The 26,965-nt window shown below is 48.3% G+C and overlaps 1 protein-coding gene across 1 annotated transcript in view; it reads left to right on the top strand.

Annotated features, from left to right (window-relative positions):
* FAT2 (FAT atypical cadherin 2) overlaps positions 1-26,695 on the top strand; it is a 58,687-nt gene extending 31,992 nt beyond the window's left edge. Inside the window, exons 10-24 of the mRNA XM_010578954.1 lie at positions 45-4,097; positions 6,279-6,475; positions 7,107-7,260; positions 8,012-8,245; positions 9,034-9,423; positions 10,762-10,976; positions 11,603-11,740; positions 12,395-12,538; positions 13,244-13,441; positions 14,531-15,338; positions 16,131-16,276; positions 19,585-20,026; positions 22,560-22,713; positions 24,587-25,179; positions 26,019-26,695. Coding sequence (XP_010577256.1) covers positions 45-4,097; positions 6,279-6,475; positions 7,107-7,260; positions 8,012-8,245; positions 9,034-9,423; positions 10,762-10,976; positions 11,603-11,740; positions 12,395-12,538; positions 13,244-13,441; positions 14,531-15,338; positions 16,131-16,276; positions 19,585-20,026; positions 22,560-22,713; positions 24,587-25,179; positions 26,019-26,551 — 8,399 coding nt within the window. The 3' untranslated portion in view covers positions 26,552-26,695. The remainder of the gene's footprint in view (positions 1-44; positions 4,098-6,278; positions 6,476-7,106; positions 7,261-8,011; positions 8,246-9,033; positions 9,424-10,761; positions 10,977-11,602; positions 11,741-12,394; positions 12,539-13,243; positions 13,442-14,530; positions 15,339-16,130; positions 16,277-19,584; positions 20,027-22,559; positions 22,714-24,586; positions 25,180-26,018) is intronic.
* The last annotated feature ends 270 nt before the right edge of the window (positions 26,696-26,965 follow it).

The following is a 26,965-nucleotide window of genomic DNA, read 5'->3' as shown; positions in this document are numbered from 1 at the left end:
ACAGGGCGTCTGCATTCTTCACGTTGTAATTTCTCTTCTTGCAGGTAATGGGGAAGGTTTCTTTAGCATCGACCCATATTCTGGAATTATTACAGTTGCCCAGAAACTGGACCCATCCAGGCAGGAACGATTTACTCTCATTATAAAGGCAGAAGATCAGGGGTTCCCCCAGCTTAAAGATTCTGCTACAGTACATGTCCACATTAGGCCCTCTGATCGAACCCCTCCAAAATTTCCCGAGGCCGAATACATCACAGAGATCAGTGAATCCACTGCTGTTGGCTCTCCTCTGATCCAAGTTTCAGCCACAAGCTTGTCACCAGTCAGCTATGAAATAAAAGATGGAAACGGAGATGGAGTGTTCTCCATGAACTATCAGTCAGGCCTTATTTCCACTCAGAAGAGCTTAGATTTTGAGCAGGTATCTTTTTACCAGTTGAAAGTCCGTGGCACCAACATGGCTGGAGCATTTACGGACACAATGGTACTTATCTATGTCATAGATGAGAATGACAATGTGCCTATCTTCGTTAAGCCTTCCTTTGTTGGCTGGATCATGGAGAATGCTCCATCCCAAAGCATGGTTCTGGATGAAAGCAATGCCCCCCTCGTGACCCATGCAACGGATGCTGATCAAGACTCCAATGCTCTGCTGGTCTATGAGATTTTGGAACCAGGGGCGCTAAAATATTTCACAGTAGATCCCAGCACCGGGACACTGACCAGTCGTGCTGATATAGACTATGAGCTCACCCCAGTTTTCCACTTCAGTGTACATGCGCATGACAGTGGAAGTCCCAGCTTGTTTGCATCCAAGCCAGCCAAGGTCACAATCCATGTTAAAGATGTGAATGACTCACCTCCAGTCTTTTTCAAAGACACTTATGAGCTTTCTGTCTTGCTGCCTGCCCACCCAGGGATGGAGCTTTTGTCAGTGCAGGCAAAAGATGCAGATTCGGAGGTGACCTACAGCATCGTGGAAGGGAACCTTGATAATGCTTTTTATATTCATCCACTCACAGGTCTCATCTCCATTCTTAATGCTACTGGCCTGGGAAGCTATCGTGAACTCACAGTCAGAGCTGGTGATGGCTTATATAAGAGTACTGCTCTGGTTAAGCTAAATTTAACTCAAGCACAAGGTACTGGCTTAAAATTTGATCAAGATGTATACACAGCAACTGTGATGGAGAACTCTACAGATGAGAAGACTCTCACTGTTCTTGGGGTCAAGGGATATCAGCTAAATGAACCACTTTTCTATTCCCTTTTGAATGGAAAGGAAAGATTCAAAATGATCCAGGCATCGGGAGTACTCCAGACCAAGGGTGTGAAATTTGACCGCGAAACACAAGACGTGCACGAGGTAGCTGTGGAAGTGAAGGACAATAGGAAACCACCAAGAGTGTCCCAAGCCACAGTCAAGGTTTATGTAGAGGATGTCAATGACAATCCACCACAGTTTGAGAATGTGCCATATTACACCTCGGTGCAGGACGGCACAGAGCCGGGTGATGTACTTTTTCAGGTGTCAGCAACAGACAGAGACATAGGGGATAACGGAGCCATTACCTACTCATTTGCAGAGGACTACAAATACTTTTGGATTGACCCTTACCTAGGAGACATCTCACTTAAGAAGCCTCTTGATTATCAAGCTTTAAATAAATACAACCTCCGAGTCATTGCTAAGGACAAAGGTGAGCCTCCCCTCCGTGCTGAAGAGGAGGTTGTGATCAGCGTGAGGAACAAATCCAACCCTCTCTTCCAAAGTTTGTACTACCGAGTGAAGGTGCCAGAAAACATCCCCCTGTACACATCTATCCTCCACATACAGGCTCGCAGCCCTGAAGGCTTGCGCCTCATCTACAACATTGTGGAAGAAGACTCCTTGAAACTGTTCAGCACCGACTTCAAAACTGGTGTCCTTACTGTCACAGGTCAGCTGGACTATGAGCTAGAGACAAAACACACATTCTCCGTTAGAGCCACGGACACAGCGCTAGGATCCTTTTCAGAAGCCAGAGTAGAGGTGGAGGTAGAGGACATTAATGACAACCCCCCCATATTTTCTCAGATCATCTACACGGCATCTGTCTCGGAGAGTTTGCCAGCACAGACCCCTGTTATCCAGCTCTTTGCTTCTGATAAGGATTCAGGCAGAAACAAAGTGGTTTCCTATCAGATCTTGGATGATGGTTCAGATGCTGCCAAGTTCTTTAATATTGATGCCAGCACGGGGCAAATAACAACAGCTCAAGCACTTGATTATGAAAAAAATCAACAGTTTCGCATGAAAGTAAGAGCTGCAGATCATGGGATGCCTCCACTTAGCAGTGATGCCCTGGTAATCATAGATGTGACAGACATCAATGACAATCCCCCTGAGTTCAGCCAGCTTCAGTACGAAGCCAAGGTAAGCGAAATGGCTACGTGCGGGCACATTGTGATAAAAGTCCAGGCCCTGGACCCCGATAGCGGTGACACCACCCGACTAGAATACGTGATACTCTCAGGCAATGACAATAGGCATTTCACTATCAACAGCACTTCTGGAATAATATCCATGTTTAACCGCTGCAAAAAGGACTTGGAGTCATCTTACAATCTCAGAGTTTCTGCTTCAGATGGAGTTTTCAAGAGCACGGTGCCTGTGTATATCAATACCACAAATGCCAACAAATACAGCCCCTCTTTTCGGCAGAACGTGTATGAGGCAGAGCTGGCAGAAAATGCTGAGATAGGTACCAAAGTGATTGAGCTGCTGGCTGTTGATCCAGATGGTGGCCCATACGGCACCATTGACTATACCATCATAAATAAACTCGCTCATGAGAAGTTCTCCATAGACAATAAAGGCCGTATTGCCACACTGCAAAAACTGGACAGGGAAAACTCAACAGAGAGAGTCATTGCCATTAAAGTCATGGCCAAGGATGGGGGTGGGAAGGTGGCATTCTGCACTGTCAAAATAATCCTTACAGACGAGAACGACAACCCACCTCGGTTCAAAGCCTCTGAATACACACTGTCCATCCAGTCCAATGTAAGCAAAGGCTCCCCTGTCATCCAGGTACTGGCTTACGATGCTGATGAAGGTGCAAATGCAGATGTCATTTACTCCGTTGACTCTGTGGAAGATGTGGCAGAAGACCTTGTGGAGATCAATGCTGCCACCGGGGTTGTTAAGGTCAAGGAGAGCCTTATTGGTTTAGAAAACAGAGCCTTTAACTTCAAGGTGAAAGCTGAAGATGGCAGACCCCCTCACTGGAACTCCCTTGTCCCAGTGAATCTTCAGATTGTCCCCAGGGAGGTGACATTGCCAAGGTTTTCTGAGCCCCTTTATACATTCTCTGCATCTGAGGATCTTCCAGAGGGATCAGAAATAGGGTCAGTCAAAGCTTTTGCAGAGGATCCCGTCATATATAGCCTGGTGAAGGGAACCACTACAGAAAGTAACAAGGATGAGGTGTTCACAGTGGACGAACAAACGGGGGCTTTGAAAATCAAAAAAGCCATGGATCATGAGACCACCAAGTGGTACCAGATTGATGTTATGGCTCACTGCTCACATCAGGAGACGGAGCTGGTCTCTCTGGTCTCTGTGAACATCCAAGTGCAGGACGTCAATGACAACAGACCTGTTTTTGAGGCAGATCCCTACAAAGCTTTTGTCATGGAGAACATGCCGTCAGGAACCACAGTCATTCAAGTGACAGCTAACGACCAGGACATGGGAAGTGATGGACAGGTGACCTACAGTCTAGAAGCAGAATCTGGCAACCTCCGAGGACTCTTCACCATTGATGGTGAGAGTGGGTGGATCACCACCCTAAAAGAACTGGACTGCGAAGATCGGGAGATCTATCGCTTTTATGTGGTGGCCACCGACCATGGCAGGAAAGTCCAGCTGTCTTCTCAAACCTTGGTGGAGGTCACTGTCTCTGATGAAAATGATAATGCTCCACAGTTCACCTCAGATTTCTATAAAGGATCAGTAATTGAGAATGCAGAGCCAGGGCAGGTTGTTGTCACACTGAGTACCATCGATGCAGACATCTCTGAGCAGAACCGGCGGGTCACGTGCTACATAACTGGTGAGTTTTTCCTGACTTTAAATCTTCAGTGAGCAAGAATAGAGTATCATCTCAAAGTGAGGATTTGATACCATGTCTTACAGAATAGTAATACAGAAATAGCATTATACTGACAGTCCTATCAGAAGCAGGACATCAAACCCAAGCTCTGTCATGAGCTGGACTCTTCAGTTAAATGAGTCTGGGGTATCCAAAACTCTTTAATAATTAACCGCAGTGGGTAGAATTATCATTAACTGTCTCACCACTGAATCATCCTATTTATTTAGAAATAAATAAATAAATAAAATATATATAAGTAATTACACAATACTGTAGATATATTTATTTACACTTTCTTAACAGAGGAATAATTAAGACAGTGTAATTGTAATACCTATTGGAAGGACAAAGTGGTGGTACAGCGGAAAGGAAGGTTTTTCTCACATAGACACTGTGATCTGCGTTTAAGTTCTTTGACCCAGCTTTTTCTCCTGCAAACACTGCAGGCAGTTTACACATCACGCATACATGTAGCCTGCCTGTATTTTTAATAACTATATATATGCACATATGATGCATATAACTTTCTGGTATGAAATATGTTTCCTATGAAGCCACTTTGACTCTCACTTAGCGAACAAGTAGACCTCACAAGGCTGCAGTTAACCACTCCACAGACTGGTGGATATTAGAGACTGTCATGTCAATCTTAGTGAGGGTTTTGGCTAACAAGAAACACTAAAGATGACTCTTGCATCCCTGAAACATCAGTTGTGCCAACTAAAATTAACCACTGCTGTAAAACAACAAAAAAGTTGTACTGGAATGTTTGTTGTGCATCTGCACAAGTAGAAGCTTGATTTTACAGTACTTTTTAACCCCAAAGGGTCTTTCTCAGACCTGGAACAGATACTTCAAATTAAAATGTTTGTTCAAACTCAAGTGACGACCCTTCAGGGTCAACACATTTAGCCAGATCATGCTGCAGCCTGTTATCTATTATTGTAACCATCCAAAACAGGGGAGGAATGCTGGTACTTTCAATTGGTTTATGGCGTGCCTAGGTATTTGCAAGCCTTTGGGAGGAAAGATTCAATCCATTTACGTATTCATATTTCTGCCATCTTAAAGTTAGTAGTAACTTCTAACTACTTTAAACCTAAAAGAGCGCATGCTTGTACTTACAAGCCCAGGTCAAACTCTACCCATGAACATATAAATACAACTGCAGCATAGCACTGCAGCAAAAGAAAGGCGGTGAACAGAGAGCCTGGCTTTCCATTGTTTTCAAACGCACAGAAACTAAACCTGAGCATGGGCTGGAGTCTCCCAGCATGAGAAGAAAGGCTAGCAGAGCTCTCATTTTGTCTCCAGATTCACAACCTCATCACCACAGCACAAATGAAAGCAGAAAGAGAGTGAATTTAATTTACCCGGCTGTGCGAGGCCCTTCAGAGTCTAACACAAACAAGCCCTGCAGCCAGCTCTCTTCATTGCCTCCCATTACCTAATGTGCTCCCTCCTTCTGCCCAACGGCATGGGTTCAGCAGAGGACACCAGCTCCTTGCCAGAAGAGAAGGATTCTCCAGGGGCAGCATCCACCCCGTTTAAAATCTACTCTGTGTAACATCAGCAGAAGCAACATGAATCTGGTGGACCAGAGAGCCTGCCTAGTCTGTCTCAACATTTGGCTCTTACAGAATCAAAAAGTAACCCCAGAAAGCACAGCTGTATATTAAATACATCTATAGGATAAAAGGAGGCACAACTATACATGGTACTGCAACAATAAGATCCAACCAATGTCTGCAGGGTATTTGCAACTCTCAGATCCCTTTAGGAACATGCACCAAGAAAAACTGACACACTTTAGGAAGGTAAGATAATGTGGTTTTGAGGCAATGAATATGCACGTCTGCACAATATTTTTGCAATCAGGAGTTGTTTCCTCTTTCCAGTGTAATATGCAGACAGTGAATAACAGAAACAGGCAGGGTGTTTCTCAGCCGTGCAGTGAGGTAGATCAAATGCTCCTCACCTGCCTGATAGGACACCAATGCCCTCTCTGTGTCACCACTGCAAGTCCTTCAGCTCTCCTAAGGGACCAGCAGTGGACACACCTATATCCCCTTTCCTTATCACTTCTGATTTTCAGCACTCAGTAAATGCCTTTTTTCCTTGCCTCCTGCCCCCTTCTAGAAGGAGACATACTGGGACAGTTCACAGTTAACCAAATCGAGGGCGAATGGACAATTTCTTCCAAGAAACCCCTGGACAGAGAAGACACAGAGAAATATCTCCTCAAGGTTATGGCCTCCGATGGGAAATTTCAGGCCACCACTGAAGTGGAAATTTTTGTTCTGGATATCAATGACAACAGCCCTGAGTGCGGCCAGGTAAGATGTCTGTCCTGGGACATCGGGGACATGAGGGGAGCATCTGGGAAGGAGAAAACACAATAGCAAGAAAGAAAGAACAGAAAGAGCGTGTTAAGAGGGTTTGGCTTGTCATAATTCTTCTCACACAATCCTGTTGCTTTGATTATGCTTAGCAATTTTAATTAAGCTGCATGTCAAGCAAGAACATTAAATCTAGCCTCCAAGCATGTTTGCCAGCAGTAAGTGAGTGCCTAAGCATTATGAAGGATAATTTTTGGAGATAAACAATGCCAGGAAGCCTCCTGGGTAGGGGCATGTAAATTACTGAGTTTTATATCCTGCTAAGCTGAGAGATTCCCATCAGGAGGTTTGTTACTGTAGAGAGCTGATTGCTGGTATGGATGTTACCCATGGTGAGAAAGAACAGAGGTGGTTGCTTCCCAAAGGAGATTCAAAGGCTTGTGTGAAATGAGCTCACTGGTCCCAGTCCACACCCCAGCAGCCGGCAACATGAGGCACATTGTGTTCCCCTATAAACCGCATGGTTTATCCTTCTCTGCAAAGCTTCTGCTAGTCCATTCCTCCCCATACAGGATGAAGGTATTTTGGAGACAACTCAGATGTCAATAACACCTTCTGTCTTTGCCAGATATTCTACACTGGGAGAGTCTCTGAAGACGCTCTGCCGGGCCTTTTCATTTTGAAAATATCAGCAACTGACCCCGACGTTGGCAGCAATGCCCAGATAACGTACAGTCTCCATGGCCCTGGCGCAGAGGAGTTCCGTCTGGGCCCACATACAGGTGAGAGCTGGGCAATGGGATGCTTTTAACCTCTTCCTCACCTACTCCCGAGAAATGCCAGCTCCCAGCGTGGCTCAACATTTATCTCCTCTTGAGCAAACAAAATGACTGCTCATTCCAGCTCTCCCAAGCTAGGAGGGAATGGCAAACAGGCAGGTTTATTGCAATGCGGTATAGAGGAGACTAAGCTCTGCGTCTTCCCACTAGCTTTCTTTACAAATGTTGGCATTAGCATTGTTAAAATGAAGGGCAGATGCTATTGCTAACAGCCGGGTCTCAAGGAGGAGAGATCAGCAAGTATTTGGCTTGAGCCAAGACCCAAGTTCTACACTCTAAAAAATGTCCTAGCGGGTCTTGGGCAGTATATTTGCCCAAACAGACATGATGATCATTCTAGAGATCACTTGGGGTTCGTTACGTTGCAGAAAGCTTAACGCAGCGGGGTTTATAAAGGTGTTTGAAGTACAATTTATCTGTGAGCACTTTTATCCCATGACGGCATCCCTTGCATGAAGTTCAGCTCGACTTGCAGGACTCCCCGTGCCAAGCCTTGCCAGGGATCCGAGAATAGCCCCGAGCAATGTGGTGTGGACACATCACCGCTATTAGCTGGATTACAAATGGTGTTCAAACCTGGTCTGTTGTCTCCCACGGTTCATCCAGGAAGGCAGCGTGCTTGAACCTCTCTGAGCTCTCCTGGGCTGCGGCTGCTGTTGCAGGAGACAAGACCATCTCCTGTTCTTTCCAACAGGGGAACTGACCACATCTGCACCTCTCGACCGTGAACAGAAACCTATGTACCACCTTGTTGCCAAAGCGACTGATGGCGGAGGCCGTTCCTGCCAGGCAGATATAACACTGATTATAGAGGACACGAACGACAACGCACCGAGATTCTTCCCCAGTCACTGCGCCGTGGCAGTTTTTGACAACACCACAACAAAGACGCCCATCGCCGTGGTTGCTGCCAGGGACCTTGATGAAGGTGAGTCAGAATGGGATTTACTTTTTAGTAGAGTTCATCTTTCACCCCAAATATAAACCTTTGAAACCTAGGGAAGGGCTACAGCAATGGGCATAGATGACTGAATCTTGGCAAAGATGTGCCTGGATCTCATTGCTGACATGTTCTTGACTAGCAGGCTGGCATCAGCATTTTTGTGACCCTGTAAGAAGTGCAATATCTGCAGAAACACACAAGGACAGACTTTGAGGACACACACAGTACCTGTAACTGTGATGCACAGAGCAAACTGTGACACACTTTGTCTGGGATCCAAACCGGACAGAAACTTTAGTAAAGATGGAGATCAAGAATGAGCATAATAAGGATAAAAGGAACTTTAGATCTGGATAGGGTAGATGATATGGATGGAGAGGTCCTTCTGAAGACACAAAGATTCTCAGAAACATAGGTAAGGCTCCTAAGAAAGGAGCTTTCAATAAACATCTCCAGCAGAGACTGAATCTGAAGCAAGATCATATTTATCTGCTTTGGAAGCAGATATGAAGGGAAATTATGTTTAAAAACAAAGGAATTAAAAATGGGAAGCACCACTAAATACAGACAGGTGATGCTGATGGATGATGGGGAGGGTGGCTAGATGTCTGAACCTACAGATGGACGGGGCACACCTGATGTTCATACAGCCTCCATTTTCCCTAGAAATTTAAGGTCACTAAGTACACATAGTTCTAATGGATTAAAAGAAAAATTAAAACCAACAACATCCCTGCCCATGAATTAATGCAGCCTGTCCTTTATTCTTCCAGGTCTCAATGCTGAGGTGGTCTATTCTCTGTTTGACTCTGCCAATGGACACTTTTCAATTGAGGAAACCACAGGGGTGATCCGTCTGGAAAAGCCTCTGAAGGATTCGCAGCATTCAGCATTTGAGCTGACAGTCTGTGCTACTGACCGGGGCACCCCAGAGCCCCTCTCTGCTCTTGGCACTGTCACTGTCTCCGTTGTGGATCTAAATGAATATCTGCCTGTTTTCCTGGCCCCTGAATATGTGGCCATGGTAAAAGAAGACGTGGCTGTGGGTACAGAGGTTCTCAACTTGTCAGCCTTGACAAGGGACAATGCAGAAAACACAGAGATCAAGTATGAAATTGTGAATGGCAACGACCATGGGAAATTTCAGCTCAACTCAAACACAGGTAACACAATCTTGTGCCCAAGCAGGTCCAGGTTGACCCAACATCAAAGGCTGTCCTTGTATGTGTCCTCTCTGGTTCTTCTCCATTTGGCTTGCAACTCTGCTCCCCTCTGTCTTTAGCCAGCACAAGGGTAGTGAATACAGTCTTCTATTCTACCCTAAATTTTGCCAGCCAAGTCACTTAAGGAGTGATCCAAATCTTACTGAAATTAATGGAAAGATTCCTGTTACGTGTCTGGGACCCGAGACACATCCATGGGAATGACAGATATATAGACAACAGGATGGGGAAATTTTTCCACTTCAAAATGCAGGAGAAGGTTAAAAAAAAAAACACTTTTAAATACACTTCATTTAAAAAGTTTCTCCATCCTGATCCCACAAGGAACCTGCAGCCCAGGGTAAGAGGCAGCTTTATTAGGTTGCACTCAATGAATGTGGATAATATCAATCTGTTAACCATAAGCAGGTGTTGAGCCAGGTTTACTAGCCAAATAAAGCACTGCTCTGTTTGCACAGCGATTTGATAAGAGCTGTTATCGGAAGGCCAACGTTAACTACCTGAAAAAAGCCTTTGGCTGTGTCATCAATGGTCTTCTGCCCTTGGCTGTAACATCTTCATCCATGGCACCTTCCTCAGCTTCTCTGTCCCCAAGGCTCTTGCTAATTTTTCCACACCAATCTTCTTATTAGTTTGTATGTCTTAAAAGACACAGAACAGTGTCGTTTCCAGGAAATAATTTTGTGACTGTGTCAGTGCTGAACGCAGGAAAGCATTCTGTGTGTCCCCCCGCCTTTTTTTTTTTGCTTTCACTTTATGTCTTCAGTCCATGATCCTCACTTTTTTTTTTGAGATTAACAGCCTCCTCCTTTCTGTGTTGTATCCCAAGCCTCACTTGCAAATCACAGCATCTTGCCGCACACCTTTTTTCCTGTACAACTGTGCATCTACATCTCACACCTTTTCATCCTACCTATGACGCATTTCAGTGATGCTCTACTACTGCCTTGGTCACAGCTTTCAATAGCACTGTTGGACTCTCATCCTATTTTGTCCCAGATCCCCTCCAATCAAGATTCCTGGGTACCTTTCAGAGTGAAAGTTTATTTCACCTCTTCAAATACTTGGTACCAGAATGAGGCAGGTTATAGCAGAATCAGTTCAATCATAGTTTATGTGATGCCATGACCTTCAGTATCCTGATTTAACCAGAGAAGGTCAAAGTTAAGTCAACAGTACCTTTTCAGCTGGCAGTTTGGCAATCGTCTCAGTATATCTCTAGTATTCCAAGAAACCTCACATACCATTCTGTCCTTTTCTATCCATCGGCCAATGCAGGTGCCTTATACATAAATGGGAGCTTGGACTTTGAAGCAAGTCATGAGTATTACTTATCCATCGAGGGCACAAGGAAGGGCTCAGCTTCTCTCAGCGATGTGACCATGGTGGTGATCAACATAACCGACATCAATGACCATGCACCAGAGTTCATCCAAGACCCTTACTTCGCTGATATCCGAGAGGATGCTGCAGTTGGAGAAATCATCCTCACGGTACAATTATGAACCAGGCCAGCTGTCTTTATCTATTCTTTTATTTGTGCTATGCATTATTTACTTTTGCACTTTACTTTTCCTTGGACACAGCCACCTCAGTAGGTTTGTGACATTGAACATCTAAGATTTAAGCACAGCTTTAAAACAGAATGATTGCCAGAATTCCTGACACTCCATAGACAGGGAGAACACTTTGCCTTATAAGACAACTTTAAATGAAAGCTTGAGATACCTAAGGGGGGCTCAAGAGCTTTGGGGACCTCCCAAGAGAGCTAAAATGCCTGCAGAAGGCCAATACCCTTGCAACCTGGGGAAGGCAGAGACTTCCCTGGGCAGAATAGCAGAGCCCAAGGTATTTCCATGTGAAGTTCCCTGCCCAGCCTGTTACCACCACAAGGGTGGTAAAATCAGGAAAGGGACAAGGAGAAGGCCATTGGTGTAGCTGTGTTGAGTTTTGTCTTGAAGAAACTAATGAATGACACTTATGTAAACCACCTTCCTTCCTCCTCCTCATTTGAGGCAAGCTCAAACCAATACCCGTAAATGACAAGGAGGTCCTGCCCCCACTCCTCCACGACAAGGCCTTTTTGGGCCAGGGGTCCTAGCTTTTTTTCTCCTAACAGGTGTCAGCTGATGACCTGGATGGAGCAATGAACAATCAGATCACATATTCAATCGTAGGAGGGAACCCGCTGGGACACTTCACCATTCAACCCAAAAGCGGGCAAATCAGCATCGCCAAGCATCTGGACAGGGAGGAGGTGAGTTCAAGAAAATGGGAACAGGAAGGCTAAAACAGATGTGCCCCAAAAGACTGAGGGAGCATACCTCCTGTTTTCTGAATGATCTACTTGTAATACTGTAAGCAGAAGGCAAGTCTTTCATTCATTCATTTTCTAGACTCATAGATAATGCTGTAGGAAGGCTGGGCTTTAGTGAAAGCAATATAGCCTTCAGTGGTCACAACTCTGGGCTTTGGTCTGCTCCACTGGTGCTTCAAGCTGGCTGGGTGAGAGTCAGCCCCAAACTGGAAAGCAGCATGGTTGGTTTCTGCTTCTCTGCATCAGAGCATTACAGAAAACAGGTATGGGGAGGAGATGGAAAGGTCATCTGGACGATCTCTCATTCATAAAACGTTAGTGGCTTAAACCACTGTTGACAGACGTTTGCCCAGCTTAGTCTCATCCATCTTTGGCAAGTTGTTTCCATTCTTTGCAATTATTGTGAGGCTGATTTTCTTTGGAAATGTGCTTTGAGATTTATGGATGGAGAGCCTTAGCCAAGGGCAAAGCTATTGTTATGGTGCAACACATGGCCCCAAACATTTCAACAAGCTGCAGCAGAGTAAAACATCAATGTGAAAAAGCCACCATTCCTCTGTTTCTCCAAGTAATCATGCACTACAAATCCTCCAGATCCCCAGTTATTCCCTGACAGTTCGAGCCACGGACAACGGCCACCCTGCTCAGTTCAGTGACGTCGCTGTGCGTGTCCATGTGTCTGATGTCAATGACAACCCTCCTCGGTTCTTCCAGCTCAACTACAGCGTGGTAGTGCAGGTAAGCCAGGCGGCAGTTTGTTCTCCCAGTCTGTCTCGGGGTACTAAGATACTCGTGCATGGGCCACTGTTGGAGCAGAGGGGTGAGGCAGCCATGAAGCATGCTGTTGCTTTATGCTTATTGCCACAAAGAACTGGTAGCATCTGCAGGGCAGATATTCTGCAACAGATGCCATTTTCTCTTTCCAATAGCTTCAGGGACCTCCTGTCCTTTCAGTACAGAGAGCGCAGAGCTTTTCACACTTCCCAAGCCTGACCTGCAACCCATTTCTCCCTTGCAATCATCCATGTCTACACCACAACATAAAGAGCAGACCCAAGCACATGGTCAAGCATCATCATGTCTGCTGGATGCAGCCCAGTTGTCGCTTGGACTCAAAACACCTATACATACTCAGAAAGAAACATACACAAAACATGCTTTCATCTTCCCTTGTGCTGGCATGACTCAAGGGGAAAGCAAGGGCATCAGCTCAACTGTATATGCTTAGCTGCCACATAGGTAATACCACGAAAGGGAGTCCCCTGCCACCACTGGGTCTCTGCCATTTCTGGTAAGAGTCTCAGTCTGCATGTACTAGAAATGCACATGGGGTATGGGATTTGTTTCCCTGTTCCTGATCCAGGAGCTCTAGGGGCATTATGGGTTCCCCTGGGCCTTTTCTCTTTGCTTCCCTTTCTCCACTAGCATCTTTCCCCATTTCAGGAGAACGCTCCCGTGGGTACAAGCGTCCTGGAGTTGATTATGAGCGACAGAGACTCCCCAGAAAATGGACCACCTTACTCATTCCAGATCACCCAGGGCAACGATGGGAAGGCTTTTGATGTCACCCAAAATGGTCTGCTGGTGACATCATCCATCCTGAACAGAAGAACAAAAGAACAGTACCTACTACAAGTCCAGGTAGAGCCTGCCTTACTGTCCTGAATTCCCCAGCTAGATTAAGTAGCAACAAAATGAGCTTAGGATGGCACAGGTGGGTGGAAATGTCTCTGGCTTTGGAGAAATCCAATCCAGGCACAAATTATGCAATTTGGAGCCAGCTCCAGAGGTCATTTCTCCACACAGTCTGCCCACAAGAAGCTAGGAGGCAGCTGATAAAATCAGATAATATGATAATGAGAAATACTCTGTCAACTGTTTTCTTAGACAGACGCTTTTCCCAGCATCATTCTAGCGACTTCCAGTTTAAACTGAGACCTGGATCTGGTCCTACAAACTTTCTCCAAGTATCATTGTCATTTAAGAAGTGGTTTAAGTTCCTCTTCAAAGAGGATTTCTATTGTTGCAGAGTGAATTAATTAATATTCAATGTTATCAGTAAGGATAATCCATTACAAACAAAAGGATAATAACATGTAAAGTACATACTTCTTCAGTAATGGTAGTTGTTCTAAAAGCTAGGTACTATTATATTATAAACCTCAACCACTAACTGCCTAAGATTAGGGAGAAACTTATGCAATAATCTGATTATTCACATTTTTCTATTTTGAGGTTCCTTGACTTATGCTAGAGAGACATTGTCAGAGGTGGGACACGGGCTTAAATAGTCCGGAAGGTGAGCAAATGTGTTGATGTGCGTAACTGCCTTATATCTTTGTACACTCAGTTACGCATGGAACCCCCAAAGATTGGCAACATCTCTAAAGATGATTAATCCTCAGGAAATCAGAGCCAGTCAAGTGTGCCTCAGCTGCTGATGAGCGCACGTGGAAATAAGCACGACCCCACCACTAACAGAAGGTCTCAATCAGTCTCCGTGCTGGAAGGCATGCTGCCATTTCCCTGGGGCCATCTCCAGGCAGAGGTCCAACACTGCTGCCAATTTTTCCCATTGCTGCTTCATTCCCAACCCGCTGCCTGACAGCTTCCACCCATTGCTACCTGCAAGGCACTCTCCTTCGCAAGACCTTATCAGCCCGTCCAGTCAGGTGAGGTGATAGTAAGTCAGCATGTGGCTACAACAGATCCTTCTGTTTCCCTTGACAGGTCTCCGACAGTGGTATTCCTCCCCTGTCCTCATCTGCATTTATAAATATCGAAGTGACTGAGCAGAGCCAGTATGCCCCCTCAGCCCTTCCCCTGGAGATATTCATCACCACCAACGAGGAAACCTTCCGAGGTGGCGTTCTGGGCAAGATCCACGCCACGGACCGAGACCCCCATGACACGTTGGTGTACACTTTGGTGGCAGAAGTGCCCCAGGAGGGGCTGTTCTCTGTTGGGGCTGCGGATGGGAAGATCATTGCTGGGGACAAGCTTCCCCACGGCCACTATCTTCTGAACGTGACGGTCAGTGATGGTACGTTCACAGCCACAACCAGCGTCAACGTCCACGTGTGGTGCTTCACGCAGGAGGCCTTGGACAAGGCGGTGGTGCTACATTTCCGCCACCTTTCCCCTGAGGAGTTTGTGGGGGACCATTGGCGCAACTTGCAGAGATTTCTGGGAAACATCCTTGTGACCCGGCGCCAAAACATCCACATGGCCAGCTTACAGCCTGCAGCTACCTCTGATGGAGTGGACCTGCTCTTGGCTGTTGGAGAGCCACATGGTTCCTTGTATGAGCCTCGGGTCCTTGCAAATAAGATCACTGTGTCAGCTGGGGAGATGGACCAACTCGTCGGTCTCCGGATGAAGAAAGCAATTCACGTGCCATGTCATGGGTCAGATTGTGCCCATCGTGTCTGCAAGGAAACCATTCAGCTAGATCCAGGCATGATGTCTACTTACAGCACTGCCCGACTCAGCGTCCTCACCCCACGGCACAGCTTGGAGCAAATCTGTTCTTGCAATGGTGAGCAATCCTTCCTGGCAGTGTCCCACCCTATAAACCTGAGCACATGTTTTCCTTCAGTACACTGTAAAGCACCTGGACTTTCCATGGAATTAGGTTGCCCAACAACCAACAACTCTGCCTGCAATTTCAAAGCCAAATCTAGATTCTCAGAGCTTGAAAGGTTCACATAGTTTTTTCTTTTTTTTTTTTAATTAATCTCCTGTGGCATTTAATAACAGCAACATCTATCTAGCTCATTAGGAAAAGTCACCCACACCTAGCAGGTAATGAAGCTCTCAAGTGATCAGAATTTTGATCTCTGAGCTCCTGTGTTGATCCTAGACTCAGCAAAGCACAGACTAACTGATAAATTTGAGTAAAGCCAAATAAAACACATTTGTTATACTCAGTCTAGAATACTTTGAGAAATAAATGGAGGGAGCGGGGATAGAGGTTAGCATGACTTGGGCAGGTATGGTAAGGGGATACCATAGAATAATATAAAGACTTATTAAGGATTAGGAAATTCAAGGGTGTTGTAGACCACGCTGAAGACACCTTGAAGGTGCTATAGGACAGAAATAGCCAGGCTGCTATTGCAGGATTGTTTTATAGTTGATTACATAGAAGAAATACTGGGAGCTCCAAATGGGAGCTGTGGGAGATGCAGTGCAGTGGTACATAGGTTGCCATGGTTGGGTCTGTTCCTGGACAGTTATGGTGTCAGGCTGGGAAGAGAGGCAAGGCTGGATACAGTCCATAGCCTCAAAGTGTGACAAAGATGAGACCTTTTGCTCATTCTCCTTCCAGGAACAGCTGTGAGGTTTGGAGGCCACAGCTACATTTGGTACCGGCACTCACAGATCGGCTCCTGGCACATGCATTTTCGCCTGAAGACCCACCAGCTGCACGCTGTCGTGTTCTACGCTAACGGGACTGACCATGCCACTTTGGAGGTATATATTGCAATGCACGGGGATTTCTTTCCAGCATAAAAAAACACCTTACTCTTTGTGGGAAGGGAATCACAGAAAGAAGATGCAATAATATGTACCTTTAGTAACTCATCTAGCTAAAGATAAGACTTGGGAAGACCAAGTGAGAGCTAAGCACAGTTTGGCAATTGCTGCAGCCACAGCTAGGGAATTTTCTTTTACATCTGTGAATGAATGTGCTAGTCTCTGGTGTGAAGGCAGCATATGCTCATATCATAGATCTACATCATCGTATTTCCTTATGGCTTGCTTCACCATCCTCTCTTATACCACACCTCTCAGTGCAAACAATTTACCACGTGGAATTTTCCCCAGACCCATCTGCTTCCAGTGTAGCAAAGGGAATACTTCCCTGCAGACCTTAGGAGTGGAGCCACACTCCCACTAAACACACAAACCCTTTGCTGGACCACGGTATGGCTCAATCCAACACAGAGGAGGCAGCCACATTGGACTAGAGGGTTGGGGTAACAGGGTAGAGATGAGGAGGGCACAGGTGAGCTCTGCGGTTGGGAATGATATCACCAGCCTTTACCTGCATCAGAGCATATGCCAGTCAGGTCATGCATCTAATCAAATAGACCTCAGTTTAAAGGTCCTTTGCAGTAACGGACAGAACAGACAAAGTAGGAGTCTTAAATGCTATTTCTCAATGCCCCACTCTTTTTCAACCACTTTCTTCAGGTGGTTTCACTGTTTAAGACACCTGCAGAGCCAGGAACAGTTCAGTCCGATCGCTCTCCTCCCTCTGGCTGCAAACCAAATCTACCCAGCATTCAAAGATCACTCCCCTCTTCCACTTTGGCAAGAGAAGGAAAGCAGCAGATGACTAAAGAATAGGGGTTTTGTATATTCCTCATCAATTAAATTCAGACTAATTGGAGACCAAGATCATAAGACATACTTACCAGCTGACAGAGATTTGTCCCTGAGACTACTCATGTTGAGATCTATCCACTGTAACCTACCTGGAAGTGCTCATCCTGTCCCTGAATTCCCTCATCCCTTCTCATGGTTTCACAACCTCATCTTCCTATTTTGAAATACTTCTCTTTCAGCTGTTATAAAAGACCCACACAGACAGGGAGCTGCACAGCAGCCAACACCCAGAGACCTGCCCATGGTACATACTGCAAGCTCCTGCTGCTGCAGCCATCGCTCCTGAAGAGCAAGAGCAGAGAAACATCATCCATATGTCCTGTACCCATCTCTGAGAGTGACTTTAAGCTGCATTGTAAAGGGCTGATGAGAAAAACTTCTCAGGAAGGGTCTCTAGCTTTCCACCCTGTCTCTAGGAAGGAGAGTCAGCAAGTAGCTCAGCAGCAGGAGTCCAGCACTCGAGATGGTGTTCAGAAAGGATGAGATGGCAGGAAGCTCTACTGAGCCAGGCCTACCACACAGAGTCAAGGCAGAAAAGACTCATTATTGATGGAGTTCAGTGTGTTCATCATCTCCTGTACCCAGATGTCTCCACAAGCTTTTCAATAGAAACTATCATAAAGCCTCTACCATCAAGTTGCTTGTGTATAATTTCTTCCCCAACTCAATTTATTAACAATATCTCAGGGGTCAAATCTTTTCTAGACCATCTGGCCTGAAAAAAACTGAAGGAACCCCTCAAGATTTTAAGCTTTGTAGACTGCAGTACTCTAGGTGTGAGCCAAAGCTTTGAAAGAATCATAAGCAATGGTTCATAGATTTGGTAAAGAGGATGAGCTCTCCCAAGGGCATGCATATCATCGCCCTTCCAACCACTAAGCTCTCCTGATGTTCAGAAATAGGTTGCAGCAAGAGGATGGCAAACCAGGCAAGCTGGGAAAGACTTGGCAGTCTGTCAGTTCTTGCTCCAGGGAATCGAGTTCTCAGCTGTCTCCCAGCCCCAGAAATTGATAAGCCCAATCTACAGACCCATCTGAAGTGAAATCATATTCCTCCAGATAAAGTGAAGTGACAAAGTTCTCTGGTGCACTTGCCAATTGTGCAAAGAGATTTACACACATGTTACCCTGAGGCCTTTCCATGGCGTGTGCCAGCTGCATGTAGTTCTTCCTTCTTTCAGCAGTTGCTCTCTCCTCCCACTGGGATTTATTCGTACTGTGGGCTTCTCTAAGAGTTAACTGTTGTCCTGCTCTGCTTTTGACCCATCCAGCGTAGCCCCATCATATCGTGTAGTAGGTTCCTCTAGAGTTCAGCGTAGCCTGTAATCACTCCTCCTCTTCTAGCCTCTTCCAAACATCACTAGTCCTCGCTGTCTCTAATGCCCCCCATAGAGATCTCTTTTGCCTGGAATGAATTGCTTGATGTTATGTAGCAAGCTCTGCAGGTTTTTCATGAATGTTTTGTTCCATCTCTTTTCTCCTTCTCCATAAGCTCTTGACTTCTATGAGAGAGAGGTTTTATCAACAAAGCACTGGGAAGAAAAAGGTGAAAGGGAGGTTTACCCCTGACTTCACCCTGAAACAACACAGCTAACCTTTCCTTTCTCCTTCCTCCATATGATTTTTAAAGATTAATCTTGGGCCACAGATAGGAAGTTCTGACATCCCAGTTTAACGCAGAACACACTGGTGTGGTTCACTTTTAGCAGCTCAATATCTAGTCTCCCTCCCATCTGCTGGAGATCAAGGATTGGATTCCAACACCTATCAGCAGCTTTGGCCTGGCTTTCCAGCCTGCTGGTTAGGAGCTGGGTACAACAGTAATACCTTTCTCTGCCTCCCAACTTCTCCTTGCCTCCTCCAGAGAAAGCTATCGGTGCTCATCCTCGACGAGGTCCTTTCAGCACCCTCACCCATGCCAAAGGGGCAACTGCTCCGGCACCTTCCCCACCACTAATGAGACAGCGAGAACAGAATAAAGGCCCAGAACAAGAGTCCACCTGTGACTGGTGATGGAGTTATGGATAGCCTGAATACCAGGACTCTGATTAGGCTCAGGAAGAGGGGAGAAGGGGTGAACAGCTGCAGGAGTATGATCACACGGCTCTGCACCCTGTTATGTGGAAAGATGAGCTTCCCTCCCTGCACACTGGTCAAAGGTTGCAGGGAAGGACCACGGGTGAAATTGTGCCAGAGAGATGAAGGCGTTTTGCAAAATAAAGGAGGTTGCAGTCACTTAAACAGACTTTAATTGATCCATGCATAGCTTAATATGGGTGAAAGGGGCTGCATTTGTGTAGCTGGTTAATCCTTGGAAAGTGTTGAAAGCCTCCATGAACAGCAGCCACCCTGTATCACAGCTAACCGTGACGCCTGGGACATGTTTTGCAGATGGTTAATGGAGTCCCTCAACTTGGGTACAGCTGCCGGGGGAACTACAGCGGGAACGTCTCCTCCTCACGTTTTGTGAGCGACGGTGAGTGGCACTCGGTGTTCCTGGAGGTGAAGAATACATCTGTCCGCCTGCTCATCGATGGCCTGGGAAACGCCTCTCTCCAGCTGCCGGGGACCTGTAGTATCTCCCAGGGCCGACGAGACCTGCTTTTTGGGGGCCTCCGACAGTCACCTCAGTCCCAGAGAGTCACATGGGGCTTCAGGGGCTGCCTGGACGTGATTGCAATCAACGGCAGAGAAGTAGTTCTCCTGCCCGGGAAAGGGCAATCAAAGGAAGTCATGGAAGAGGTGGGGATAAAGCAATGTTGCTCCCCCACCGGTGCCTGCAGCAGCAACCCATGCCTCAACAACGGGATGTGCTCCGAAACTCACGGAGGAGGTATGTGAACATCCCATGCAGAGCAATAGGAGAGCAATAAGCACTGAGGGGAGGGAAAGATGCAACCTCTTCATTCATCCTCATGGGAGGGGCTACTCCAGAGAAGAATTAGAGGTCCCCTGTCCTGGGGGACCTCAAGTGATGGCTGACTCAGTCAGCAGCAGCTGGGGGGTATGAGATCATCATCTTGGCTCTCACCAGCGGACCATGGCCCGGAGGGCAGGAAGGTGTTTCTAAGGAGTGTGCATGACCTAGGAAAGCAGTGCAGCCTTGCCAAAAACTCAAATGCAAATAGAAATTCCACCCACCCCTCTGCATCTTCTTTGCTTAAGGAGCCATTAGCAAGGCTGGAATCAGGCAAGATGGGATCACGCAGCGATGATATCTGGGCAGAAACAAGCCAAGATGTTGGTCTATTCCCACTGCAGTCAGTGACTCCCCAGGGCTATGGGAAGGGATATGGGAAAACCGTAAGCTCAAATCCAAGCGTCTCAGGCTAACATGGGGCACACATGCTCAACAGAGGTTTGATACCAGTCTTTGCCCAAGACAGTCTCACCACTGCCCTGTTCCTCCCATCAGAGAGTCTCCCCGCAGTGAGCTGTATCACAGGGACAGGGCTAGTTTGCAGTGACCTCGAGGGGAGGAACTGCTCCCAGTGATGCCCACCCTTGTGTCACTGCCCTACACCCATGTCCTAGCTTCCAGCACAGCAGGGCTGCACCCTGTAACACCTGGTCTATCAAGATAGATACTGTTTGCACTTTGGCCCTTCCTTGGGGCAGAGGGGTGCTTTCCAGGCTGCTGCGTGGGGCAGAAGCTCCTCCTGCAGCTTTGTGCTCTTTGGGGCCATTGCCAAAGCCCACACCCTGCCCAGCAAGTAAGTGAGGACAGAGGAGGGAGCACACCTCCTCCTGCCCTGCCTGCAGCCTCTGGGAATGAGATTCCCAGCCCTGTCGACTCAGCAGCTGCCTAGTTCAGGTGAACTTGTTTGACACAAGATGCATCTATACTGAACAGTTAACCTGGCTGGCACTCACATCTCAGTCTTACCCTTGAGACCCTCTGCACAGAAAAAACCCTCTGGCTGGGCTGGAAGGGGCTCAAAGCCCATGAGGTGAAAACTCATCTCTGCTTTAAGTCAAGGCATCACCTTCTTGCTTCGCAGAGAGCATACAATGGGAGGAGGGAGTTTAAAAAAAAAAAAAAAAATCACTCCCTCACTAATAACCAGCCAGTGCCCTTCGCATAGTTTCCTTTCAAGGTGATCAACTTCTCCTGCAAATGGCCCAACTGCCCAGGAAAGAGCCTGTGGGACACAGCCACAGGCAGAAACATGCAGGACACTGCTTCAGGGAAGGGGTTGCTCAAGGGACATTTAGTTTGTGTGGTTATCCTGGGGCTTGGCTTCCTTGAGCATTGTGGGCTCAGTCCTGGAGACCACAGGCACGCAGCGTGAGTTTATGCAAAGCTCTGCCCAGGGATCTCAGGCATGGGATTACATGCACAGGCAAAGACACGTCTGTGCAAGCGAGCCCAGGTAAGCCACGTGGCCGCGTGAGAACGCATCTGTGCAGAAAGGGTCAAAGCCAGACAAGCCACCACATCAGCCACAGCACTCAGGACCACAGGTGCAAACACATGTGAAGCCCCGCATCCAGGAACACATGTTTTTGGGCACACACAGCCCTACGGGCAACGTCCAGCACCTGCTGTGCAAGTGTCAGCACGTCCTTGTTGTACAACCACTAACACACGTGAAAACAGGTCTATATTTGTTCACCCTGTGTTCTAAAGCAGGGATGTTTAGCTTGTGGATGAGTAGCAAAGACTTTTCAAGCATGCTGCAAGGTGGAAGCTCCGACCAGCCGAGTGACTAGCAGGAGCTCAGCACAGCCAGGGACGTTCCCATGCTTAGGGCTACACTAAACAGCAGCCAAAAATGCAAAGAGCAGCAGCCCCCTCCAAGTCCCCGGCTATGCCGGGTTTCTCTCTGGCTGTGAGCAGACACCTCCTGTAGGCAAGAGAAACCCGACATGTTGAGACAGGCGCTTCATACCGCGAGAACTTGCAGGACCAAAGACATCGGAGAACAATAAGTTACAGAGGATTGCATTTAGCAGAGTCAGAAACTGTGAATCAGCCAGCCAGGCTCCCCTTCCTTTAATCTGAATCTGTCCCCCAGCTTCTCCATGCAATAAAGCTGTGCCCTGAGCACATTCCTGGCAGGAGAGGGTCTGTGTTGAGAGAGGACAGGCTTGACTTGTTGCTTAAATAGCTGTCCAGTGCCATTGCCTTGCTCCAGAGTGACCACCCAGCCTCCAGGTCCTGCAATGTACCCACCAGCCCTCCATGGGTGGCTTGGGTGTCCCACAGCCCCTGCTGTGGCAGCAAGTACCTATGCTTAGGTAGCCGGATTGAGCCCCCTGTGCTCAACCAGCCATCAGCACCAGGCCCTGCTCCTCCCTGTTCTTGCTAGTTCTTCTATATGGATACGGTCTCTGTATGGCACTCACTCTTTCACCCTCTCCAGGTTACACCTGCATCTGTCCTGGGCTGTTTTCTGGTGAGCACTGTGAGATAGGGGACAGTCCCTGCGAGTCCAAGCCCTGCCTGCACGGGGGAACCTGCAGCCTCTCTGCCACCGGCTACTCCTGCCACTGCCCTGACTGGTACCTGGGTGAAAGGTAAGGTCCGGGAAGGCTTCTGGACAAGCCATCACCCATGATGGGCTGAAAACGTGATCTCTACCAACGAGCATTGCACATTTCTGGAGCTCAGCAGATCCAGACACTCTGGGATTAACTGCAAATTGCATGTAGCTGAACATTGCAGCAGGGAAGTGTCTGAAGGCAGAGCTGAGCAGACCAGGACATAAATAGCTCTGCCATCGTGTGGTCACTGCCCCTCTGTGCCCATCTTCTCTGAGCAGCAGGAAAAAAAAGAAAAATCTCTCCTTACAGATGCTTTGAATGCCTGCAGATGCTATGCTTGGTGCAGGTTCAAAACCTCTCGTTGCAGTGTGAGCTGAGCTTGGCTGGGGTGGGGGCACCCCAGCAGCAAGGTACGGGCAGGCACTGAACTGGGTGGCAAGAGGATGCCCCAGGGCTGGCACAGTTGCGAGCTGCCCCCTCTTTCAGTCTCTGGGACACCCACCCTGGGTGCCAAAGGGGCTGTTTCTGCCCAGGGCCCGCTCTGCAGGGCTCATCCAAGGGGAGTATCTGTGCCAGGTCACAGCTGCAATTCATCCAGTTCAAAGCTGAGCTCAGGATAGTGGGCTACGCCGAAAAGCAGGTACAGGATGCCATTCCCCCTGTCCTGTCAGATAGCCTAAGGATCCCCGTTATCACGAGGCGTCAGAGTGTTTGGCTTTGGCCCTGAACCCTATGGCTCATATCGCTTTGAAGTTCTCACCATCAGTGTTACGGCTTGGATACATTTCTCATATATGAAATGTCAGTGCACGCTTGGAAATATCTGCAGCTAGAGAATTAACCCAGGCCCAGAGGCTGCTCTGCTGCTCAGCATTACCCGCTGCAACCAGGTACCCCCTCCAAGCCCCCTGCCCTGCCTCCAGCCCAGCCAGATGAGAGATGCCCAGCACAGGCTTAAACAGCATCACGTCCAGTTCATCCTTCTGCCTTAGCCATTTAGCCAGGATGAACACTGATTTGAATCAATGCAAAGGCAGAAATAATTCATGCAACTCTTGGACTAAAAGTATCTAGCTGAGCATTAGGTGGCAGTGCAATATCTGAAATCACTGGTCGTCCAGCCAGAGCCTGCGGATGCTTGTTGCATACACCAGTTCACACATCCTAAAACACTAAGAAACAAGAGGAGCCCAAATCTCACAGAGTTTGTTCTGTAACAAGAAAAAAAAAGGAAGGGAAGCCAACAAAGCACTGCATATTCCCCCTAGCACAGGGAGATCATTACTGTTGGAAGGCAAGGTCCCCTGTACTGCTGGGGAACATTTAGGTTGTGTGGGGTGGAGCAGGACAGAGAATCAAAAATTCAGTCTCAGTTCCACAGATGCTCCATTAAATGCCAAAAAAGCCTCTCCAACAAGGATGCCCATTCACCATTTCTCAGGCTAGGTGTTCCCCAAATGTTTGCTGCAACCTGCAAACATCCATAGATCATTCCGAGACCCCACAGAGCCTGGAGGACACATGAGACTTCATAAGAGGTTAAGACATCTCAGAGTGACCCTGGGCTCCCTAATTTAACATGATGGGAGCATGTCTCTATGCAGTGTTAGCCCTAGAAACTCCAAATACTCCTCTGAGGCAGGAAGCCCCTCATTTTAATTTGTTGCACGTGACTGAAAAATAGGACCATCCTATAAAATATGGTCTCCTGAAAAGCATCGTTTTATACTCTAGGATCACAGTCCTCTGCCAGGAGAGGCAGGTAGCACGAGTCTAGCAAGGGAGGGAGCGCAGACCAGGATGGAGCATCCTTGGCCAGTGTAAGTCAGAGCCCTGAATAGGTTGACGCAGATTTAGCTACATCCCCAGGTTGACGGCGTTTGTCTCCAACCTTTCCTCCCCACAGGTGCGAGAAGCTGGCCGAGGAGTGCAAAGACAACCCATGCCGAAACGCCGGGCGCTGCGTGAGCAACCAGGGCTCCATCCGCTGCATCTGCCCGTCGGATTACCAGGGGGACTACTGCACGCAGCCCATCATTACCCCCGCCATCGTGCCCACGCAGTGGGCGGTGGGCCCCGAGGAGATTGCGGAGATCGTAGCCGGCGTGCTGGGGGTGGTCATCCTGGCCGTGGCCTTTGTGTTCATCCGCAAGCGCTACCGCCAGCGGTCCAAGGCCCACAAGCCCGTGGCTCGGGAGGACCCTGACCTGCTCACCAAGAGCGAGTTCTCCAAAAGCGTGGGTGTGGGCACCCAAGCCGTGCCACCCATCGAGCTCAACATCCTCAGTGACACGGCACACAACAACCTAGACCGGGCCACGCCAGAGCAGCGCAAACCCACCAACAGCCCTGAATTCGTCACCTTCAACTCAGCCAACACCCCAAAGCACCGGGGAACCATCGTGTGCAGCGTGGCACCCAACCTGCCCCCCGCTGCACCCCCCTCCAACTCCGACAATGAGTCCTTCATCAAGTGCACCTGGGCCAGGGAAGAGATGGGTCAGTAGCCAAAGCTTTTTCTTGCTCTTACACATCCCTCTTCCCCTCGTGAAGTGGATCCAAGGTTTGCAAACATGAGGGACCAACAGTGTTGGTTAAAGCCAAGCAAAGCACGGGCAAACACTGCCTGAGTCCTGCTATAGGTCCTTTATTGGCTTTTCCCTCCCTGCTCACCAGTACATCCCAATTCTCAGCTTTAACCTGCTCAGTCTTGTACACAATCAGCAGGGAAACCATTAATGCATAGCTTGGCTTCCCACACATCCTGGGTCAAAAGACCCCATAAAAGAGAATAATGAAGCTAAGGGGAAAAAATTAAGGTCCTAAAAGTCAGCGTGAGTTTTAGTGATGGCATTTGCATCATTGCTCCTAGGCAGAGGGATCGCACCCTCAGGGGAACACCTTGCTTGTCTCCGGACAGCAAGGTTACGGCTTTCTCTCCACGCAGGAGTTCATCACCAAAGTACACTGTTAGAAGAGAGTTCACACGAGTAACTACAGGGAAAGGGAGAGATCCAGTGGATCACTTGCTCTGCCCCCATCCCTTCATCATGCAAGCTCTTTGCATCCAAATGGCATGACGCAGTGTGTCTTTTGAGTGCTAGAGTAGGGGATGTCTGAAGGCTGGTGGGAACACTGCCTGGGCACAGCCAGGGGTGCCCTCAGGTACCTTCAATTCCCAAAGAAGCAACTACATCTCCCCTGTTCCTATGTCTCCTCTCTTCCCTGGTCTGCCACATCTCCTGCAGGCTCAGAGTCTACAGAAGGAATTAGCGGGAGGGCAAGAGAGGGGAAACAACAGCTTGAACCACAGCTAACGCAACTCTGTTTTGTTCCAGTCTACCCAGCAGAAACGACCTACTGGCCTCCCCGGTACCTGTCATCAGACGTCCAGGAGTATTCCCACTACGAGATCATTCAAGGGCCCCCTACGTCCTCCTCCCACCCTCCTCTCCCCCCGCCGCCCCCTCCACCGGCGGATGCGGAGCCAGTCGCTCTTTACGGGGGCTTTCCCTTCCCGCTGGACCAGAGCAACAAGCGGGCCCCCATCCCACCCCGCTACAGCAACCAGAACCTGGAGGACTTCTTGCCGCTCGGCCCCGTGGACACGGGAGCCTCCCAGTGCCAGAACGAATATACGGCCATCAGCTACTACCCAGCCCAACTGGTGCAGGGCGAGGGTGTCCCATACCAGCCCGACCCCGGCTACAAGCGGGTGAGCATGCGCCTGAGCGTGGCCCAGCCCTCCTACGCGGACTGCGAGATGGGCCACCAGCCCAGCATCCGAGCCCAGCCCCTTCCACCCCCCAACTACGAGGGCTCCGACATGGTGGAGAGCGACTACGGGAGCTGCGAGGAGGTGATGTTTTAACGGGGGAGCTCGTTCTCGAGATGAGAAGAGAAGCGCGTCTCCACGCGGAACAGTGCGCAGGGGGCTGGCACGTGCCGCTGAAGGGAGGCTTACGTGTCCCGTCCCCCCCCAGCTTGTGACATCTCCCCCTGCACGGCTGGGTTGTAATTTGGCTGGATCTTTCCCCCCGCTGCCCTCCACGGCGCTCCTGCTGCAAATGGAGGGGAAACGCTCCAGCCACTGCCGGGACACGGAGGATGCTCCTGGGATGCCAATGACTAACCTGCCTCCTTGCCAAGGAGACTTTCTCCAACACCGCGCAGGACCGCAGCATGCCACCTCCTCCCACCCCGGGCTCCCTGGTCACAGGGATGATGAGGAGGAGGAGGGCAAGCACTGCAGGCATGGCAGCAGTCGTGGTGGAGAAGGTGCGAA

Source organism: Haliaeetus leucocephalus, unplaced genomic scaffold (genome assembly GCF_000737465.1).
Source record: "Haliaeetus leucocephalus isolate CR32 unplaced genomic scaffold, Haliaeetus_leucocephalus-4.0 Scaffold656, whole genome shotgun sequence".
Classification (NCBI taxonomy): Eukaryota; Metazoa; Chordata; class Aves; order Accipitriformes; family Accipitridae; genus Haliaeetus; species Haliaeetus leucocephalus.
This window is presented reverse-complemented; position numbering and strand designations above follow the sequence as displayed.